The sequence below is a fragment of the Mauremys reevesii genome, linkage group 3 (assembly GCF_016161935.1).
Source record: "Mauremys reevesii isolate NIE-2019 linkage group 3, ASM1616193v1, whole genome shotgun sequence".
NCBI classification, from domain to species: Eukaryota; Metazoa; Chordata; order Testudines; family Geoemydidae; genus Mauremys; species Mauremys reevesii.
Window position 1 is genome coordinate 97406954 of NC_052625.1, and position 20803 is coordinate 97427756.

A 20803-nucleotide genomic window follows, 5' to 3' on the forward strand; every position below is an offset into this window, starting at 1 on the left:
GACCTAGAGGGCTCTTTAGTTTGAATTCTGTACTCCTCCCCGACGAGGGGAGTAGCGCTAAATTCGACATGGCTATGTCGAATTAGGCTATGTGTGGACGGAAATCGACCTTAGTAGCTCCGGGAGCTATTCCACAGTGCACCACTCTGTTGACGCTCTGGACAGCAGTCCGAGCTTGGATGTTCTGACCAGCTACACAGGAAATGCCCAGGGAAATTTTGACATGCTCCAGCGCCTTGTGGATGTTCTGCAGGACCGTAGGCAGGAGGACAGAGCCCCCCTGCACTGTATCTGCAACCGCCCTCTCCCGCCACAAAGTCCCAACCCCCCTCACCCAAAGTAACAAGAAGGAGGGGCGACAGGGGCCATGAAAACTGTCACTGCACCCCTGCAGAGTGCACAAATACAAGAAGGATCTCATTCCCTAAATGTTGAGAAGTCCTTCCCTTCCTGGCTCACCGAAGCCCCAATCCCAGTTTCATCCCCTAACTGTGTAGTTGATTATTAAAAGTAGTTTGCTGTTAATTACTATTTCCGCCACATTTTTCTACAGAAGACTGTCTGTGAAGGGTGGGGGGAAGGGGGTTGTTAATTGCATAGGACAGTCACCTTTACCAGGGTACAGACACGGGGGCAGGATCAACAGCAGGTCACACACACAGTGCAGTCAGTAGGCACCCTGGTCGGTCTGGGAGGTGTTTTCCATGTTCTGTGTGGGTGGAGGGTATGTGACTTTGTGGCATGTGGCATGTTACAGAACTTATGCAGCGGTCCTTGTCCTGGACCACAGAGCCACGCAGCAGGGGAATCTGTAACCGTCCTCCCCCGCCACAAGGTCACATAGCCCCCGCACACAGAGTCCCGAAAAGGAGGGATGGCAGGCTCCGTTGAAACAACCAGTCCGGCACTGCAGACCGCTCTAGGAGCAGGAGCCTATCATTCCTCGAGTGTAGAAGCGGTGTTAACATCACTGCACACCCTACCCACCACAGTCTGCGTCCCTGTTTCAACCCTTTAACGCGAATTCATTAATAAAGAAAACGTTGTTAATTAACAATGTTCCATTAACTTTATTTTTAAACGTGTGTTGGAAGGGGGGAAACGTGGTGAACGGGGTATGTAATCACAGAAGAAAGTCAACAGTAAGTGAAGCAGGGGCAGGTTCAGCATCTCTGTAAAGAAACTGAACAGTCACAGGTTACCCTGCTCCCTGAGGAACCTAGCTTTCAAAGCCTCCCGGATGCACAGCGCTTCCCGCTGGGCTCTTCTAATTGCACGGCTGTCTGGTTGAACGTAATCAGCAGCCAGGCGATTTGCCTCAACCTCCCAACCCGCCATAAAGGTCTCCCCCTTGCTCTCACAGAGATTGTGGAGCACACAGCAAGCTGCAATAACAATGGGGATATTGGTTTCGCTGAGATCCGAGCGAGTCAGTAAGCTCCTCCATCTCCCCTTGAGATGTCTGAAAGCACGTTGAATGATGACAGTTACCCAAGACCACCCTTGACACATTTTCCCCCCAGCATGCATTGTGGGGAAATCCCAGAATTCAAATGGGCAGCGGGGACTGCAGGAACTGTGGGATAGCTTTCCACAGTGCACCGCTTCCAGTGTCAACGATTGCCCCGTTAGTGTGGACTCACAAAGTCAAATTAGTGTCCTTAGTGTGGACACACAAATTCGACTTTGTAAGGTCGATTCCACAAATTCGAATTAAGTTAAATCGAACTAATCTGGTAGTGTAGACATACCCTGAGAGGATACCAGAGAAGAGTGGCTTTTTGCATCCAATCTTAGGTATTGGAGGTTTCCCTACTCCAGATCTGGAAGTAAATTAATGTATATATAAGGTTTTATTATCATGAATTTGGGATGATCTGCTTTACTCACTAGTGACAAAGCAAGGAGTATCAGAAACCCATGGGAAACTAAGGAATTCTATTACTCTACAGAGAGAAGAACCCAGTTATCTGAAGAACTCCAAAACTCCATAGGATGACTCCAAAACCCCAACTGGAATGTTAACTAAAATGATGACAACACTTTAATGTCAACACTAAGTATTGCAAAGCTGATCATTTTAACAGATGGAATGGGGATGGAGTGGAGGACAAGCTCAGAGTGTCAGAACTGGAAACTGCTGCAGGAAAGGAAAGAAATCAGGTAAGAGTCTTACCTGATACTTTCCTTTCTGCTAGCAACATCTCCCACAATTCTGAAATGTATGGGTTATTCCCCTTCTGTCTGTAGTTTCCAGGCAGTTCAGAACTATAGCACAGCCCATGATAGCTATGCCTCCTTCTGTAGCCTGCTGACAGAAGATTCATTCCAAAGCTGTGTAAAAAATTTATAGAATACGATTAGTAACAATAACTTCATTACCAACCAGTAAACTCTGTATAGTAGGATATGGCCAACCAAACATATAAAAATTAAATATGGTCCCTTGGCTAGGAAGCCAACCACAGAAGGTAGCATTGTGAAAGACACTACTAGCAGAAAGGAAATCATCAGATAAGAAATTTACCATTCTGCAGCTCAGCATCTCCCACAATTCTGATATGTATGGAAAGTAGCAAGCTGTGAACAGAAATAAGGAGTCATAAGAAAAGCAGAGTGAGATAGGGAAGACCTACACCCAAGTTAATTGCCCAAAATGGCATTATTATTACTGGACCTCCAGTTGCAGTGTTTTCCTGCCAAAGGATACTTCTGCAGAGAACAGAAAGTCAACCTTATAGCATCAGATAAAGGTGTTAATTGATGACATTGTTGTCCTGAAGATCTCTGCAATGGAAGCAAGCTCCTTCTGCTCATGAAGTCACAATAGATCTTGTGGAATGTGCCTTGATGCCATCTGGAACAGAAGCACATGACTCCTTGCATTGTAAATGCACGCATAGCTTGATCCATTTTAGCTAGTGATAGCTTGGATACCCTGAGCCCCTGCAATTCAGATGAAAGGAGACAAACAAGGAACTTTTTGTTGATTCAATGTGCTTGACAGAGATCTTCAGCAATCTTCAAACATCTAAGGTGTGCCACAGCTTTTCTGTCAAGTGCCGTGGTTTTGGACAGGATGAAGGGAGGACAATCTCCTGTGAGGCATGGAAAGAAATTCATTCTAGTCAAGAATAATTTTTGGGTTCTTAACACCACTTTGTCACCATGGATATACAATAGAGTTTCAGTATAGATAAATCTGCCAGTTTAAAAAAACAAAACAAAAACACTCTCCTAGTAGACACGATGGCAACCAGAAAACAGGTTTTGATGGATAGGTAGAATGGAGATATTGAAGTCAGTAGCTCAGAAGGGTGTGTGGTTAGATCTTTCAATGCCAGTGGCAGATTCCACTTAGGAAAGATTGTTCTGACCACAGGTTTAACCAGACTAACTGCTCTGACAAATCTGGATATCTGTCAAGGAATCAGAGGATCCTGCGAATATAACACTACTTATGCTGACATCTTGTACCCTATAGAGCTGGACTGAAGTCCCTAGTTTACATCTTCCTAAAGAAAGCCCATGGTAACTGGGAAACCAGGATCCTTGGGATTTTCATTGTGTTTGACACCACAAACTAAACCTTGTCAGGTGGAGAAGTAGGCCTTTAGTGCTGAAGCTCATCGAGGAAAGGAGAGTTCCAATCACTTTGGAAGAGAGCTGTGCTAGAACTAATGCTTCCCTCTCAATAGTCAGGTTGTCATTTGAAGGCAGTCTGGATCTGGAAGGAGGAATAGGCCTTGGTAATGGATATCTGGTCTCACTGATTGATGCAACACCAGTACGATTTTCAGCTCTATCAGATCAGCAAACCGTGGTCTCCTTAGTCAGTGCAGAGCTATCACTATCACCTTTGCTTCTTCTCACCTTATCTTCTGGATCTCCTTTCCTAGAAATAGAAAGGGTGGGAACAACTGTACCAGACCTTGTGGCCATCTGTGTGAAAAGGCATCTGTCCCCAGTAATTTGGGATCTGCTTCCTTGGTGAAGTACTGTGATATCAGGGTGAAGACTTCCTGATTCAGGCACCATTCTGAATTGCTGACTGTGAATCTGCTGAGCCAGTTTGATTTTTGGTTCAGCTCTCCTTTTATGTGTACTGCACTAATAGAAGGAAGTTTCCATTCCATCATCTCCATCACTTCTTCGGGAAGAGTTGCACTCCTTGATCCCCCTTGGTTGTTGATATATACCACAGTGATCGCATTGTCAGCTGAACCAGAACACAGTCACCCTCCAGGTAGTTCTGGAATTTCCATAGGGCAAGATTGACAATTCTGATCTCCAGTAGGTTTATTCTCTGGTTCCTTTCTCTGGGAATCCAAGTACATTCAACTCTTCTGTGCCCCAGATGCACTCCGCATCCTGTCAGGTTGGCATCAGTTGTGTGTGCGCCTGGATCTAAAAGGCACATGGGAAGACCCTTGCAGACATTTGTAGGACTGTCCAGCACATTAGAGTTCAGCACCTTGTTCACAATCAGTACCTGATCTTGCATGTGTTCTGGTGAATTGTTCCACAGTTTCATGAGAAAGGCATGGAGGCACCTGATATGGGACTTTGCCCTAGAGCGAATCCTGTACATGAAACCAAGAGGTCCAATAGCTGTAGACACTGAGCTAGGCTCAGCCTTGCACATTTTACCAACATGGATATCAGGTTCCATATCTTGTGGAATCTGTCCAGTGATGGGTAGACCTTTGCCACCACAGAAGCATCTATCTCCATTCCCAGGTGAATTACTTATGTGGAAGAAATCCAGTAGCTCTTCTTGGTGTTTATTGTAAATCCATGTGTTTGAAGCAGATCCAGCATCCACTGCTTGGGCCAGAAATCTGATCAAGATGTCATCTAGGAAGGGATACAGGTGAGTGCTGCAAGACCTGAATTTCGCTGTTACCACCAGCATCTTGGTAAAGAGCCTGGGGACTGCTGAAACAGGAGCATTTGGTACTGGCAGCAGGCCATGCCATATGCAAATCTCAGCAGTCTGTGGTGGCATGCTTATATGGGAATGTGGAGAAATGTATGCGCTAGATCAGCAGTTTTCAAACTGTGGGTTGGGACCCCAAAGTGGGTCACAACCCAGTTTTAATGGGGTCACCAGGGCTGGTATTAGACTGGCTGGGGCCTGGGGCCCAAGACCAAGCCCTAGCTGCACTGCCTGGGACTCAGACTTCCACTTCAGCTGGGGGCAGTGGGGCTCAGGTTACAGGCCCCACATCCGGGGCTGAAGCCCTTGGGCTTCAGCTTTGGCCCCCCAACTGGGGCAGCAGGGCTTCGGTGGGCACATGCTTCCGTCCCCCCATCCTGGGTCGTAAAGTAATTTTTGTTGTCAGAATTGGTGTGTGTGTGGGAGTTTGAGAATCCCTGTGCTAGATCCACTGAAGCAAGAAACTCCCCTTGGTATAGGGATGCCACCATGAAAGCAAGGATCTCTATCTGGAGTCTCATTTTCTTCATCAGTTTCTTCAGCAGCTTGAGATCCAGGATGGCTCTGACCCACCCATACACTGCTGGACAATGACGAAAATGGAATACAGTCCTAAGAATCTTTCTTCTGGGGGAACCCTTTCTATTATCCTATGTCCAAGAGATGCAAGATTTCATTTTATGGGGTAACTCGAGATGGGGGAAATGGATGAAGAGATGGGGTATGGCCTTTCATTCAAGGGAGTATCTGCAACTCCTCTCTCTCATCCACTTGTCTGTGGTAAATCAAGACCATTCTACTAAGAAATGGGAAATTCTACCTCATAAGTTCAGGTCTCGGCAGAGGCATATTTGTTTATCATCATAGTGGGCTCTTAGACGCTGTGGCTCCACCCCTGGATTTTCCACTTGGTACCCTTTTCCAGGGTTTTCCCTTTATATACCTGTTTATTTCCTCTGGTACCTTTGTGAGGATGGACAAAAGGAGTGTTTTTGTCTGTTGATGGCCCTGTAGTTCTTTCTTGGAGCACTGAGGGTGGAGGGGGGGGACTGTTTCAGTCTGGCAGTATTCTCTGCCACTACTTGATTTAGATTTTCCATAAAAATGGGGAGAGCCTGGGAATTTAGATGAGCACAGAATATATTTGGAGTGAGTATCAGACTTCTGGGATGAAGCCAGATATGGCTTAAAATCTCACTGCATACATTTTTAGGCCTCTATCACAAAGGCTGATGTTACAGAAATTTCCTTAAGTATAGACCATTAGTCAGAACAGTTTATCCTTCAGGGCCTTAAGGTCATCCAACCAGTTCTTGCAAAGCATGTAGCTGTCAAGACTGCTTTAAAAGTGGCTGTCAAGGCCTCAAAGTCCCTTTGAGGGTGGTTTCCACCTTTCTAATAGTTGAATGGAATCATCATATATTTAGCTAGAGATGCCCCTAAAGAATCAACCATTGGTATTCCTCTAATGGCATTTTTCAGCTCTCGCAACTCATATCTAAATGCATGCCTACTTACGTGTTTACCCTTGTCAGGTTTTTTCCCATTCCTCTCTGATCACAATCTGAAAGGATGTGTGCAGCGAGATTGCTGTCTCAGGTGAGACTTTGGACAGCAGGTATTGTATTTGCATTTAGTCTTGCCTTTACCTCCAGTTCAGGCTGGATCAGGATTTTGAATGCAACCTTCTTGCATATGCTTTCGAATATTTAAGGAGGGAAAAAAATCCTTTTTGCATTTTTACATGTCCTCCTCAGTGCCTGAATCTGAGAGCTTCCCTTCCTCAGTAGACAGCCTTTATTTTCCTTTTTGCTCTTTTTGGATTTTTTAGCCTTTTGGCCCACTTTGCAGGCATTGCTGCCCAGCTGTGGCTAACACATGGTCTTTTTGGTGTTTTATGCAGCACCTTGAGTCCTCTAGATGCATCTCCCTTCATGTCCTCCCTCTCAGGGTTGCACTTCCCCTTTCTGTAGGATGTGGTTTCATTGCCATAGGTTCCCTGACTTGAACTGGGAAGAACAGAACGTGAGACCCATTTCAGGGCTCGGGGGGGGACACATACCTGTTAAGGGTTTCTCCCTCCCCCACTCCCCTGGCCTGTTCTGCCTTGGAACTTACCCCAGGCTGGCTGATGTTCTCCTCATCCATGGAGTCTCTCCCCCATTCTGCTCAACACTTCCAGATCAGGCTCTTGTGTGTGGGAATCGTGACTTCTTGGGGCAGGTGGGGACCCAACATGCCTGCCTGACAGCCCGCTGCCTTAGCAGTGCAAGGGTCAGCTGGCTGAGAACAGGCAGGGCACAATTTGCCCTCCTATGAGCCTTAAAAGCTGCTTCACAAATAGAACACTGCTTGGATTTAAGCTCGTGTTTGCATGACAGCTTTACCACACCTTGCGGGGGCAAAGGAGAGGCGTCTGTCAGAGAGGTGTTGCAGTACTGGCTCTGGATGGATGAGACCATGCCACGGTTCAATATTCAAACCAGGAGAGGGAGAAGAAAATCTGTTTGCTACTGTCTGAAAAATTGGCTAAAATAATAAGCTGTCAAAAAAATCTGGAGCAAAGTGAACCACCACTTGACTGTTGCCACAGAGGCAGAAAGATCTGGCAGCAGGCTGAAGAAGGGGGAGTGGCTAGCACAGGTTGTGCTACAGCTTTGAACAGCCTCCTCAAACTGCAGACAGAAGGGGAACAGCCTATACATATCAGAACTGTGGGAGAGGCTGAGCTACAGGAGAACAGGAGAAAAACAAAAACAAGTAAGAAATAAAATAGGTAAACACAGTGGCGATCCAAAGAGGGAGGCATATTTTCCCACTGAGTGATACTGATTGTGACAATAAATACATAATAGTAATTAAAAGTTTAGTTACTACATACAGGCTAGATTACACCCTTGATCTTCGTGCATCTTCTCATTGACATCCATGGAGATTCTGCTGTGGATGGAAGGGGTAAGGTATCCTAAATGTATGGCTACGTACCATAACTAAAAATGAATTTCACCTTCTCCACCGAATGACTTTGAAAAGCTCTACTGAAGTGAGTGAAGCTATGCTGATTTACATCAGCTGACACTATGGCCTTACATACGCAAGCAGAAAAGTCTTTACTAATTTATTTATTTAACATGCCTCAGGGCACTCATTACTTCAAGATTTTTGCACTGAATACAATAATTAAGATTTGCATAGCGTCATCTATAGTGGAACTCTGCCATTTATTTTTCTTGGGTTCAGTAGCTCTGCATACTGCTCTCTTATTGTTACTATTAGTATTTGTATTACTGTAGCACCGAGGAGCATTACTCATGGATAAGGACCCATTATTGTGAGAAACCTTCTGCCAAACAGGTGTCTCATGTAGCGTGTCCTGAAAACAGACTGACTCAGTCTCATCTTCTAAAATTGGTCATTCTACAGGCAGTTCCCTTGACCAAAAATGCCTTATCTCCAGATCTCGTGTGCGTCCTGTGCACTGTTAGCTGAATTTGCCACAAGAGTGCTGGTGCTTCAGTGGTTTCTGTTGTAACAGGACTGAATCCATTTGGACCAAAGCCTTACACTAACATGAGAAAGAAAATGGGAATCAATGGAGGAGCAACAGCACTGGCAGTGCAATGTGTTCTCGGGTGCTTTTTCCTGTTGAGGTGGTATGCTGCACTCCACACAAGTTGGGCTGCAATGCGGCCATCTCTGGTCCCTGATATAGTGAGTTACAATAGTCCAATCTGCAGGTGACAAATGCATGATTCATAAAAACTCATAGGAGATGAAGAGGCTTGTTTACTGGCAAATTCTGATGTAATGCTGGCAGACCAGGGTGCTAAGGCCTCTAGGCCCCAACTGAACACTGCCAAATGCATAGCTGGAAACAAGTCAGTCTTACCCTTCTTTTGCTAAAATAGGTATTAGGGTTATGAGCCAGTGTTCAGTGTTAAGACTTAATGAAATGCTTGCAAGCTGCTGCATGTATTAATCTCATTGAACATCCGTGCGCCATGTTATATGGTTATGGTTTGCATTATAAACCTCTAACTGTGTAACTCACCAAACAGGAAAGAAGCATAAATTAATGTAAAGGCTCGCTTCCTATAGAAGGTGTTGGGTCCTGCCCACAAGAAAGCCAACAGAAATCAAATGAGCCATTGTGAAACATCAAAGGACAGATACTTTGTTGATTACTTCTCCTCCCTGAAGAGGAGATCTGCATTTTGACTTATCCCATCAGCGTGAACTCCAGGGGAAGGGAGTAAAAATCCCTGACAAGAATAAACTGGATCTCTGGGTACGTCTACACTATGGGATTATTCCGAATTTATATAAACCGGTTTAGTAAAACAGATTGTATAAAATCGAGTGCACGCGGCCACACTAAGCACATTAATTCGGTGGTGTGCGTCCACAGTCCGAGGCTAGCGTCGATTTCTGGAGCGTTGCACTGTGGGTAGCTATTCCGTAGCTATCCCATAGTTCCCGCAGCCTCCCCGCCCCTTGGAATTCTGGGTTGAGATCCCAGTGCCTGATGGGGCAAAAATCATTGTCGCGGGTGGTTCTGGATAAATGTCATCAGTCATTCCTTCCTCCGGGAAAGCAACGGCAGACAATCATTTCGTGCCCTTTTTCCCTGGATTGCCCTGGCAGATGCCATAGCGTGGCAACCATGGAGCCTGTTTTGCCTTTTGTCACTGTCACCATATGTGTACTAGATGCCGCGGACAGAGGCGATTCAGCAGCGCTACACAGTACCATTCATTTGCTTTTGCATGACAGCAGAGATGGTTATCAGCCGTTCTGTACCGTCTACCATGCCATTGTAAATTGGCAATGAGATGATGGTTACCAGTCCTATTGCACTATACCTTCTGCTGCTGTCGTAGGTGCCCCTGGCTGAGATCGGCCGGGGGCGCAAAAGACAAAAATGGGAATGACTCCCCGAGTCAATCCCTCTTTTATGGTATCTAAAAATAGAATCAGTCCTGCCTGGAATATGGGGCAAGTGTACTAGAGATCCAGTGTATCAGAGAACCAGATAGCACAGCCACTCTGTGTCAGATCCTGCAGGAATGATGAGCTGCATGCCATTCACAGGGGGTGCTCCTGCAACAACCCCACCTGTTGCTTCCCTCCTCCCACAGCCTTCCTGGGCTACCGTGGCAGTGTCCCCCGTTTGTGTGCTGAAGTAATAAAGAATGCAGGAATAAGAAACAGTGACTTGTTAGTGAAATAAAATGAGGGGAAGGCAGCCTCCAGCTGCTATGATAGTCCAGGCAGTACAGAATCTTTTCTTTACACATGAAGGGCGGGGGCTGATGGAGCTCAGCCCCCAGTTGCTATGATGAAGACGGTTACCAGCCGTTCTGTACCGTCTACTGGGAATGACCGGGAGTCCAGTCAGGAGCACTCATGGGATGATGACGAGGATGGATACCAGTCCTATTGCATTATACCATCTGCCACAAGGCTGATGATGACGACAGATATCAGCCATATTGTACCATCACCCACCAAGGAGTGGGGGCGAGGATGCTACAGTTCAGTGCCGCAGCATAGCGTCTATCAGCAACATTCAGTACACACAGGGTGACATTTAAAAGAGTCAAGAGATGATTTTTTTCCCTTTTCCTTCTGGGGGTGGGGGGTGGGTACATTGACGAGCTATGCCCTGAACCACCGCGGACAATGTGTTTGACCCTACAGGTATTGGGAGCTCAGCCAAGAATGCAAATGCTTTTCGGAGACTGCAGGAACTGTGGGATAGCTTGAGTCCTCAGTCCCCCCTCCCTCCATGAGCATCCATTTGATTCTTTGGCTTTCCGTTACGTTTGTCACGCAGCAGCGTGCTGAGTCCCTGCTATGGCATCTGTCTGGAGATTTTTAAAAAATGCTTTGGAATTTCTTCTGTAACGGAGCTCTGATAGAACAGATTTGCCTGCCCATACAGCGATCACATCTGTGCAGTCCATGCTGGAGCTCTTTTTGGATTTTGATTTCGGACTGCATCGCCACCCGTGCTGATCGGAGCTCCACACTGGGCAAACAGGAAATGATATTCAAAAGTTCGCGGGGCTTTTCCTGTCTACCTGGCCACTGCATCCGAGTTCAGATTGCTGTCCAGAGCGGTCAGTGGTGCACTGCGGGATACCACCTGGAGGCCAATACCGTCGATTTGCGGCCACACTAACCCTAATCTGATATGGTAATACCGATATTAGCGCTACTCCTCTCGTTAGGGAGGAGTACAGAAACCGGTTTAAAGAGCCCTTTATATCGATATAAAGGGCCTCTTAGTGTGGACGGGTGTGGCGTTAAATCGGTTTAACGCTCCTAAACCGGTTTAAATGCGTAGTGTAGACCAGGCCTCTATGCTGCTTGGATTTGGGGAGAGCAAGATTTGCATTAGCAAATGATCCCCATTGCTTGACCTGGGTCAGCCCTAAAGGACTTATAGAGCTTCCTTATTGTAGAAGCTTCTACCACCTTTTGGAACCTAAGACTAGAACTCATTTGTCTGCGTATATTTAACCTTGCAAATAACTCATTTCTTTTTCTTAGTTAATAGGTCTTTAGTTAATTTATTATAGGATTGGTTACAAGCATTGGCTTTGGTGTAGGATCTAAGATGCAATAAACCTGGGGTAAGTGACTGGTCCTTTGGAACTCGGAGTAACCTCAATATTGTTGTGATTTCTGGTGTAAGGGACCATCTATCACAAAGACGGGCTTTCCTGGGCAGCAAGTACCCATGGGTACAGTCTGTGACTCCATGTTAAGGCTGTGAGAGTGCTTGAGGAGTTTGTACTTGATACTTTGTTGGTAGAATCTAAGTATGGAATTCACAACCAGTTTGGGATTTGTGCCCTGTTTCTTAATAATCTGCCCTGGAGGTTGGTATTTATGCTCCTGAGCCCCTCCAGACAGTTTGACACCTGTAGGAAGGCATTTCTCACTTTTGATAGTTACGTGGACAAACGAATTAGTGAGAAGTCCAGTAGGACCTCAAAGGCTTCACACTATGTCACTGAATGGAAGAAAGAAGATGTCACTGGAAGGAGTGGTCAGAGTCTTGACTGGCTCCTTAAAACATTTTGTTCTTCCCACCAACATCACTATGGTGGAAGAGGTATTTGTCTGAGCAGCTTTGATTCTGGTACTGCATGATTGCCACAACCACACTGCCACATCTCACCAGTTCACAACCTAACTACCTGCACTCAATGCACTATACCGGACACTTGCAACCGTATTGGAGCAGGTAAACCCTATCACAGGTTTCTCATGTCTTTGTGTGGGACCCCGGCATAGAATTGGATGAGCTAGTGACCTCCCACCTGACTATTATGAAACTCATAAAATGTGCTGTGTTTCAGATCAACCTGACTTGAGACCTATAAAAATTAATCTAACAAATACAGGTTTTACATATCAGAATGTGGAACATGTTACCCTTGAAGAAGGAAGGCTCAAAGGTGCTGCTTGTCAAAGAAATGTCTAAGTTAAAGATGTCAGTCACTGGCCTCACTGAAATCCACCTTAAAGACAGCAGTTAGGAAAGAATAGATGCCAGTCACCAATGCTCCCTAAGGTGGTAAGGTCATCTGCTCCAAATGCTTACCAACCTCTTTGTAAGAATCATTTCCAAGTTTTCTCTGCTGCTTTCAAGCACTCCCAGAAGACCTAAAACATGATGGCTGTCCTTCAGAAGTTTTCTACCATGTAACATGCTAAGTTTGGCTCAGGACAGAACATCATGGAGGTACATAACTCGTTCAATTACCTCTATGCTGTCCAAGCACAGAATGAGAACTAAGTGATCACCAATGTCTCCATAGAGTTGCTTGGGTGTAGTTTGAACTATCAGTTCTGGATCCAGGTATTATCTTGTCAGGCACTGAAACTTTCTGATGGTAATGGTCATAGGTTCTGAGGAGATATAGAGCCTGGTGGTGAGGGATATTAAGACATTTCTACAGGATTGCATTAAAACCGGAGGTTCTCCAATTACTCTCTGTGGACCACTGGTGGTTCACATACAGTGCTTGCTTGCAGTGCACAGAGAATTGGCTGATCACAGGGCATTGGCTCTTCCTATTTTCAGCTATTAAAGTGAGTTAAAAGACAGCTAAAATACATTAACTGGTTTTCTAATATTTTTCAATATCAGTTGCTACAGTTGCCACAGGGATTTTATGACATCATGGAAAGGTCCATGGGACTGCAAATGGGAAGGATGGTGGCAACAAAAAGTCTCTCTATTAAGAGATGGTCCACATTATTAAAAAGTTTCAGAACCCCTGAATTAGGAGGTGGTCAGGGATGAATTTAAATTTAAGAGTAGCAATTCCTTTTTGTCCTAAATTTAATCCCCAGAACTGATGCTAAGGCTATACTGCTGCTTAAAAATAGAAGTATATGTACATTGCTGTTGAATATATCACAGGTGAGAAAATTAATAGAATGCATACCTGAGAGGGAAGAGAATATCAAGAAATCTTAACTCAATAGAGATGTACTGGATTATTCTGACAATGAAAGCAATGTAAATATAAATGAATGAAAATATATCAAGTGTAAGGTGTAGCACAAAATTATACAAATATTTTGTATATGAGAAATAGTGTATGATCATATAGCTGAAAATTATGATATTGCCTATATACAAGAGGGCAGAGTTAAGGTAGCAGCTGCAGCCTTAATTGTGATATTTTCTAATTGCTTAAATATATAGCCCTAACATTTCTTTACTGTATTTTTTTCTTTTGTTTTGCAAGGACTACGTTTTTCATGATGGAAATGAACTCCAGCCAGGTGCTCCAGAATATTAAGAGAGCCACAATACACACACATGCATTCCATGAATCAATTATCGAAGTTCTATTTCAGTCTGAAGCTAGAAACCACATGAAGGGAGTAATTGGCTGCTCCTAATCACCAGGATGATAGAAATAATGATGGAGAAAAGCAGGAACATTCTGAATAGCCTAAAATTGGAGTCCTGAGCCAAACCTCTCTCACCTGAAAAAATAAAGAATGAGCACTGGAAACCCTCCCAATGAGTCTGAACATTCAGAAGACATCATCATCCAGGTTTAAGTCTCTGCAAGATACTATTGCTAAGACTTCCATTACAAATAGGTTGAAATGAGGTTAGTAATCATTTTTAAAATAAATGTTACTTTGAAATATTTTTCATTAAAAACACAGAAACTATCTTCCTTCCATTTTAAATCAGGTGCATCTAATCTCCAGTTTTATAATTCCCTGCATTTCAAAATTAATTTCACAGTTAAACAATAGAATACCAATTTAAATTTATTAAATATTTTGGATGTTTTTTCTACTTTTTCAATTATATTGATTTCTATTACAACACAGAATACAAAGTGTACAATGCTCACTTTATATTTATTACAAATATTTGCACTGTAAAAATTATAAACAAAAGAAATAGTATTTTTCATTTCACCTCATACACGTACTGTAGTGCAATCTCTTTATTGTGAAAGCGCAACTTACAAATGTAGATTTTTTTTGGTTACATAACTGACCTCAAAACCAATATAAAACTTTAGAGCCTGCAAGTCTACTCAGTTCTACTTCAGCCAATCACTAAGACAAAAATATATGTTTACATTTACGGGAGATAATGTTGTCCGCTACTTTTTTACAATGTCACCTGAAAGTCAGAACAGGCATTGCATGGCACCTTTGTAGCTGGCATTGCAAGGTATTTATTTGCCAGATATGGTAAATATTCATATGCCCCTTCATGTTTCGGCCACCATTCCAGAGGACATGCTTCCATGCTGATGATGCTCGTTAAAAAAATCTGTTAATTAAATTTATGAATGAACTCCTTGGGGAGAGAATTGTATGTCTCCTGTTCCGTTTTACCCGCATTCTGCCATTTATTTCTTGTTACAGCAGTCTCGGATGATGACCCAGCACATGTTCATTTTAAGAACACTTTCACTGCAGATTTGCCAAAACACAAAGAAGGTACCAATGTGAGATTTCTAAAAATAGCTACAGGTACTTGACCCAAGGTTTAAGAATCTGAAGTGCCTTCCAAAATCTGAGCGGGACGAGGTGTGGAGCATGCTTTCAGAAGCCTTAAAAGAGGAACACTCCAATGTGGAAACCACAGAACTCGATCCACCAAAAAAGAAAATCAACCTTCTGCTGGTAGCATCTGACTCAACTGATGAAAATGAACATGCATTGGTCCGCTCTGCTTTGGATCGTTATCGAGCAGAACCCACTATCAGCATGGACGTATGTCCTCTGGAATGGTGGTTGAAGCATGAAGGGAGATATGAATCTTTAGTGCATCTGGCACGTAAATATCTTGTGCGCTGGCTACAACAGTGCCATGCGAACGCCTGTTCTCATTTTCAGGTGACACTGTAAACAAGAAGCAGGCAGCATTATTGCCTGCAAATTGTAACCACCCCTGTTTGTCTGAGGGATTGGCTGAAGTAGGACTGAGTGGACTTGTAGGTGCTAAAGTTTTACATTGTTTTATTTTTGAATGCAGGGTTCTTTTGTACATCATTCTACATTTGTAAGTTCAACTTTTATGATAAAGAGCTTGCATGACAGTACTTGTATTAGGTGACTTGAAAAATACTATGTCTTTTTTTACAGTGCAAATATTTGTAATAAAAAATAATATAAAATGAGCACTGTACATGTTGTATTCTATGTTGTTTATTTATAATTTAAATAAATATATTTGAAAATGTAGAAAACATCCAAAAATATTTAAATAAGTGGCATTCTATTATTAACAGCGCAATTAATCATGCGATTAGTCACGATTAATTTTTTTTATCTCTGCCTGTCCCCTCCCCTTGCCTTCTGTCTATTTCTTATAAATAAAAGGAGCAGTAATTTAAAGGAGGGAAAGAAGACATCTACTGGGGAAATGCTCAAAAAACTCACTACTAAAACATCCCAAAGGCCCCTTGGAAAGAACCTTTGCTCTGAGAACAGCACAATAAAGGTTATTTGATGGCAGTGTCATCTATTTATAAAACTTTTCCTCTGAACATTAAACACCAGATATCTCTAGTACAATCAGTTTTGGGATGTGCAGCAACCAGTGTTGACATCTAAGACTGATTCTTCTCTCATACCAGCATAATTCCAGTGTCTCAGTGTAATTACTTGTGATTTAGCTCAGTGTATCTGAGATCTGAATCAGGTCCTCAATATTTCAATACCGGAAAAAGAAATTAATTCAGGTGCATTGCGTGCTGTTGCAGGGTGCTGGAATAATAGCTCTGAAGGTGGCAACCCTTTATTAATCCACAGAAGTAGTACAGTAGGAGCAGCAGTACTGCAAGTTTCTCCAAACTACCCCACCAATGTGCTTCATACCTGACCTAGATAAATGGTAATTAATCAACCATCTATTCCCATACAACTCTTGTCCTACACTCAGAAACAGTCCACAAGATCGCAATAATGATGCTGGGTTTTACAATATGGATACCTGTCCACTGGGAACTGAACTGAGACCATCAATTTGTTTCACAGAGTGCTGAATGGCATATTGCAGAAAGAAACAACATTTAGGACTGGATTTCACTCATGATAGCCTGCGGCCAGACAAATCCACTTGTGAGAAAACAAATGAATTATAAAATATTAGGGGTGAAATCCTACCCACACTGAAGTCAATGGCTAAATTTCCATTGACTTCGATTCAGCCAGGATATCACCCTCATTTTGCATTGGTTGGGGTTTTTGGCCCACAACAACAGTTGCCTCTTTGCTTAACTGTGTTGGTTGTCCAGTTAAGCAGCCATCAGTGCTAAAAAATGTGTTGGTTGCTGTGTACGTACCACCTTTCATCATTCCCACTTCATAGCACTTTCGCAGCCGGCAGGCCTGACAGCTCTTTCTCCTGTTCTTGTCGATGGTGCACTGGTTAGTAGCAGGACACATGTAGTCATTGTGCCCTGTAAAGCCAGAGGAAAAACAAAGTAGAATTAATGAAAAATAGACAATCCCTTAACAGAGTAGTTTCCAGGGTTCCTGTAATACTTTATCTTAATTTCTCTTTGAGTATTTTTCATGACAGCTATAATCATAAGGAAATTGATAGCTTTCCCCCAAACAAGCGTGTTAGGTGTATACTTGTGCTTTATTACGGATGTGTTGGTAGTGGCTCTATAGTGAAGACAGAATCTAAACTTCCACTGTAAGTTCCATTTTAGTATCCCATATCGAAGAAGTGTTAGAAATATGCCAACATTTACTTAATAAAAAGAATGGACACCACAATTCTAATAGTCAAAACAGAGGACTGTCATAGAGTCATAGACTTTAAAGTCAGAAGGGACCATTATGATCATATAGTCTGATCTCCTGCACAATGCAGGCCACAGAATTTCACCCACCCACTTCCGCAACAAACCTCTAACCTATGTCTGAGCCACTGAAATCCTCAAATCATGGTTTAAAGATTTCAAGGTGCAGAGAATCCTCCGGCAAGTGACCCGGGCTCCATGCTGCAGAGGAAGGCAAAAAAAACCCAGGACCTCTACCAATCTGTCCTGGAGGAAAATTCCTTCCCAACCCCAAATATGGTGATCAGCTAAGCCCTGAGCATGTGGGCGAGACTCACCAGCCGGACACCCAGGAAAGAATTCTCTGTAGTAACTCAGATCCCATCCCATCTAACATCCCATCACAGGCAGTTGGGCAGATTTACCGCTAATAGTCAAAGATCAATTAATTGCCAAAACTAGGCCATACCATGATACCATCCCCTCCATAAACTTATCAAGCTTAGTCTTGAAGACAGATATGTCTTTTGCCCCCACTACTCCCCTGGGAAGGCTATTCCAGAACTTCACTCCTCTGATGGTTAGAAACCTTCGTCTAATTTCAAGTCATTTGTTCTTATGTCCATATTGGTACTGAGCTTAAATAATTTCTCTTCCTCTCTGGTATTTACCCCTATGATAAATTTATAGAGAGGATTCATATCTCCCCTCAGCCTTCTCTTGGTTAGGCTAAATAAGCTGAGCTCTTTGAGTCTCCTTTCATAAGACAGGTTTTCCATTCCTCGGGTGAACCTAGTAGCCCTTCTCTGTACCTGTTCCAGTTTGAATTCATCCTTCTTAAACACGGGAAACCAGAACTGCACAGACTATTCCAGATGAGGTCTCACCAGTGCCTTGTATAATGGTACTAACACCTCCTTATCTCTACTGGAAATACCTCGCCTAATGCATCCTAAGACTGCATTCGCTTTTTTCACAGCGATATCACATTGGCGGCTCATAGTCATCCTGTGATCAACCAATACTCTGAGGTCCTTCTCCTCCTCTGTTACTTCTAATTGATGAGTCCCTAAATGCATAACCTTGCACTTTTCACTATTAAATTTCATCCTATTACTATTACTCCAGTTTACAAGGTCATCCAGATCTTCCTGTATGATATCCCGGTCCTTCTCTGTATTGGTAATACCTCCCAGCTTTGTGTCATCCGCAAACTTTATTAGCACACTCCCACTTTTTGTGCCAAGGGCAGTAAGAAAAAGATTAAATACGATTGGTCCCAAAACTGATCTCTGAGGAACTCCCCTAGTAACCTATCTCCAGCCTGACAGTTTACCTTTCAGTATGACCCATTGTGTTCTCCCCTTTAACCTTTCAATTTTCATATTGATCCCCATCTTTTCCAATTAAACTAATAATTCCCCATGTGGAACCGTGTCAAATGCCTTACTGAAATCAAGGAAAATTAGATCCACTGCATTTCCTTTATCTAAAAAATCTGTTACCCTCTCAAAGAAGAAGATCAGGCTGGTTTGGCATGATCTACCTTTTGTAAAACCATGTTGAGTTTTGTCCCAATTACCATTGACCTCAATGTCCTTAACTACTTTCTCCTTAAAATTTTTTTCCAAGACTTTGCATACTACAGATGTCAAACTAACAGGCCTGTAGTTATCTGGATCACCTTTTTTTCTCCTTTCATAAAAACAGGAACTATGTTAGCAATTCTCCAGTCATACGGTACAACCCTTGAGTTTACAGATTCATAAAAAATTCTTGCTAATGGGCTTGCAATTTCATGTGCCAGTTCCTTTAATATTCTTGGATGAAGATTATCCGGGGTCCCCGATTTAGTCCCATTAAGGTGTTCGAGTTTGGCTTCTACCTTGGATGTGGTAATATCTACCTCCATATCCTCATTCCTATTTGTCATCCTACCATTATCCCTAAGCTCCTCATTAGCCTCATTAAAGACTGAGGCAAAGTATTTGTTTAGATATTGGGCCATGCCTAGATTATCCTTAACCTCCATTCCATCCTCAGTGTTTAGCGGTTCCATTGATAGTAGGACTCCTGTGTTCTATTACCAGCTCGATCATTGATTTGAGGTCATTTGGGCAAGTAACTTAGTGCCTCAAGTTTAGCTATCTGGAAAATAGGTGAAATATCTACCTACCTCCCACACAGGTCTGTTGGGCGGATTAGGTAATTGATTACAATACTTCCCAAATGTCCTTGGAATGGAAAGGACCATAGAATATTTTTTAGCACCCACAACACTTTTGGGCAGTGAAAAAAGTACATGAAATCATAAAAACATAATACAGAAGTGCCAAATATAAATCAAACAATCAACTAATTGCATTTCATATCTAGGTGGGCTTCAACTTGGGTTAAATTACAAATTTTAAAAGTGACAGTGTTTAATAGAGTATTCCAGCAGTAGTGCCTTTTCACTGTGAGCACCACTGCATTTGAAACCTGTTGATTCTTGTTGCAGACAGTTACCATATAGTCAAGTCTGCCACAATAGAGGTGATTACTTTCCATAGGCTTGTTATCTATTCCTAGTAAGAGGTATTAAATTTATGCACAAGGATTTTTCTTGTCTCACATATTTAAAAAAAAAACACCCTACAACTTTCCAGTTATAGAGAAAGTTGCTGAGGATGGAAAATGCTGTCCAAACAGATCTTGCATAGTGTTCTTTATTTTTCCAACTAAACAGGACAAGGTACAGCACAGAATGAAACAATTTTACTGCAGAACTGTTTGTTCCTTATTCAGGTCAGGGATCAGTTTGAGGTAGAGTGGGGTGGGGGCTTGACAGAGGCCTTGGTCTCATCAAACCCTCTATCCTTGATTATACATTAGAAAATACAGAATAAAAACGGCTATCAGATTACACCAAGAACATCTGCTGTTTTATGCTGCATAATTGGGATCCAATCAAAATCAGCTGCAGAACTGGTAACTTGCTAATATGCTGACAGCAGACCACACACTGCCTGAAATAAATAGGCATATTAATTATTAGAATTAATATTATTTATAAGCCCTGGCTAATAGAGTGGTGTGACTAAAACAACCTGAATCTGCAGGCTGTGCTCCAGGACTGAGCTCAAGAAATATTTCAGAGATACTACCTCAATCTAAGCAAGCCCATTTTAAATTTTCCACTTCCTTCTGGTATTATACAGTATGTTCTATATCTGATTCAAAACATTTCACATGTAAAAAAGTCAAGCTGGAAAAAGAACAGTTCCAACCACATAAAGATGTGGTATCTATTAGAAAAAAAAGTAAAGTAACATTAAAAAAAAATCTTGTTTTATATGGTCAAGTTAAACAGCAGCAACAAAAAAAATCACTGTAGATCTTGTCCCCATTCCTCAGTCTCAGTTTATAAACTGAATGTGAGAGCACTGAAATGGAGAAAAGAGTGTAAGCATACCCTTTATTGTGAGCTGTGTGTAGTAGTGTTGCTTATCTTGACTGTTAAAGATCCCGACTTTGCTCCGATAGCAGTCAACAGGTTAAAACTCACATCGAGACCAGGAGCAGGACT

The 20803-nt window shown here is 42.8% G+C and overlaps 1 protein-coding gene across 5 annotated transcripts in view; it reads right to left on the reverse strand.

Annotated features, from left to right (window-relative positions):
- The window catches only part of ESR1 (estrogen receptor 1), a 285231-nt gene that overhangs the window by 93987 nt on the left and 170441 nt on the right, over positions 1-20803 (reverse strand). For all 5 annotated transcript variants that reach the window (XM_039530311.1, XM_039530314.1, XM_039530315.1 and 2 more), the window contains one exon: positions 16789-16905. In XM_039530311.1, coding sequence (XP_039386245.1) covers positions 16789-16905 — 117 coding nt within the window. The remainder of the gene's footprint in view (positions 1-16788; positions 16906-20803) is intronic.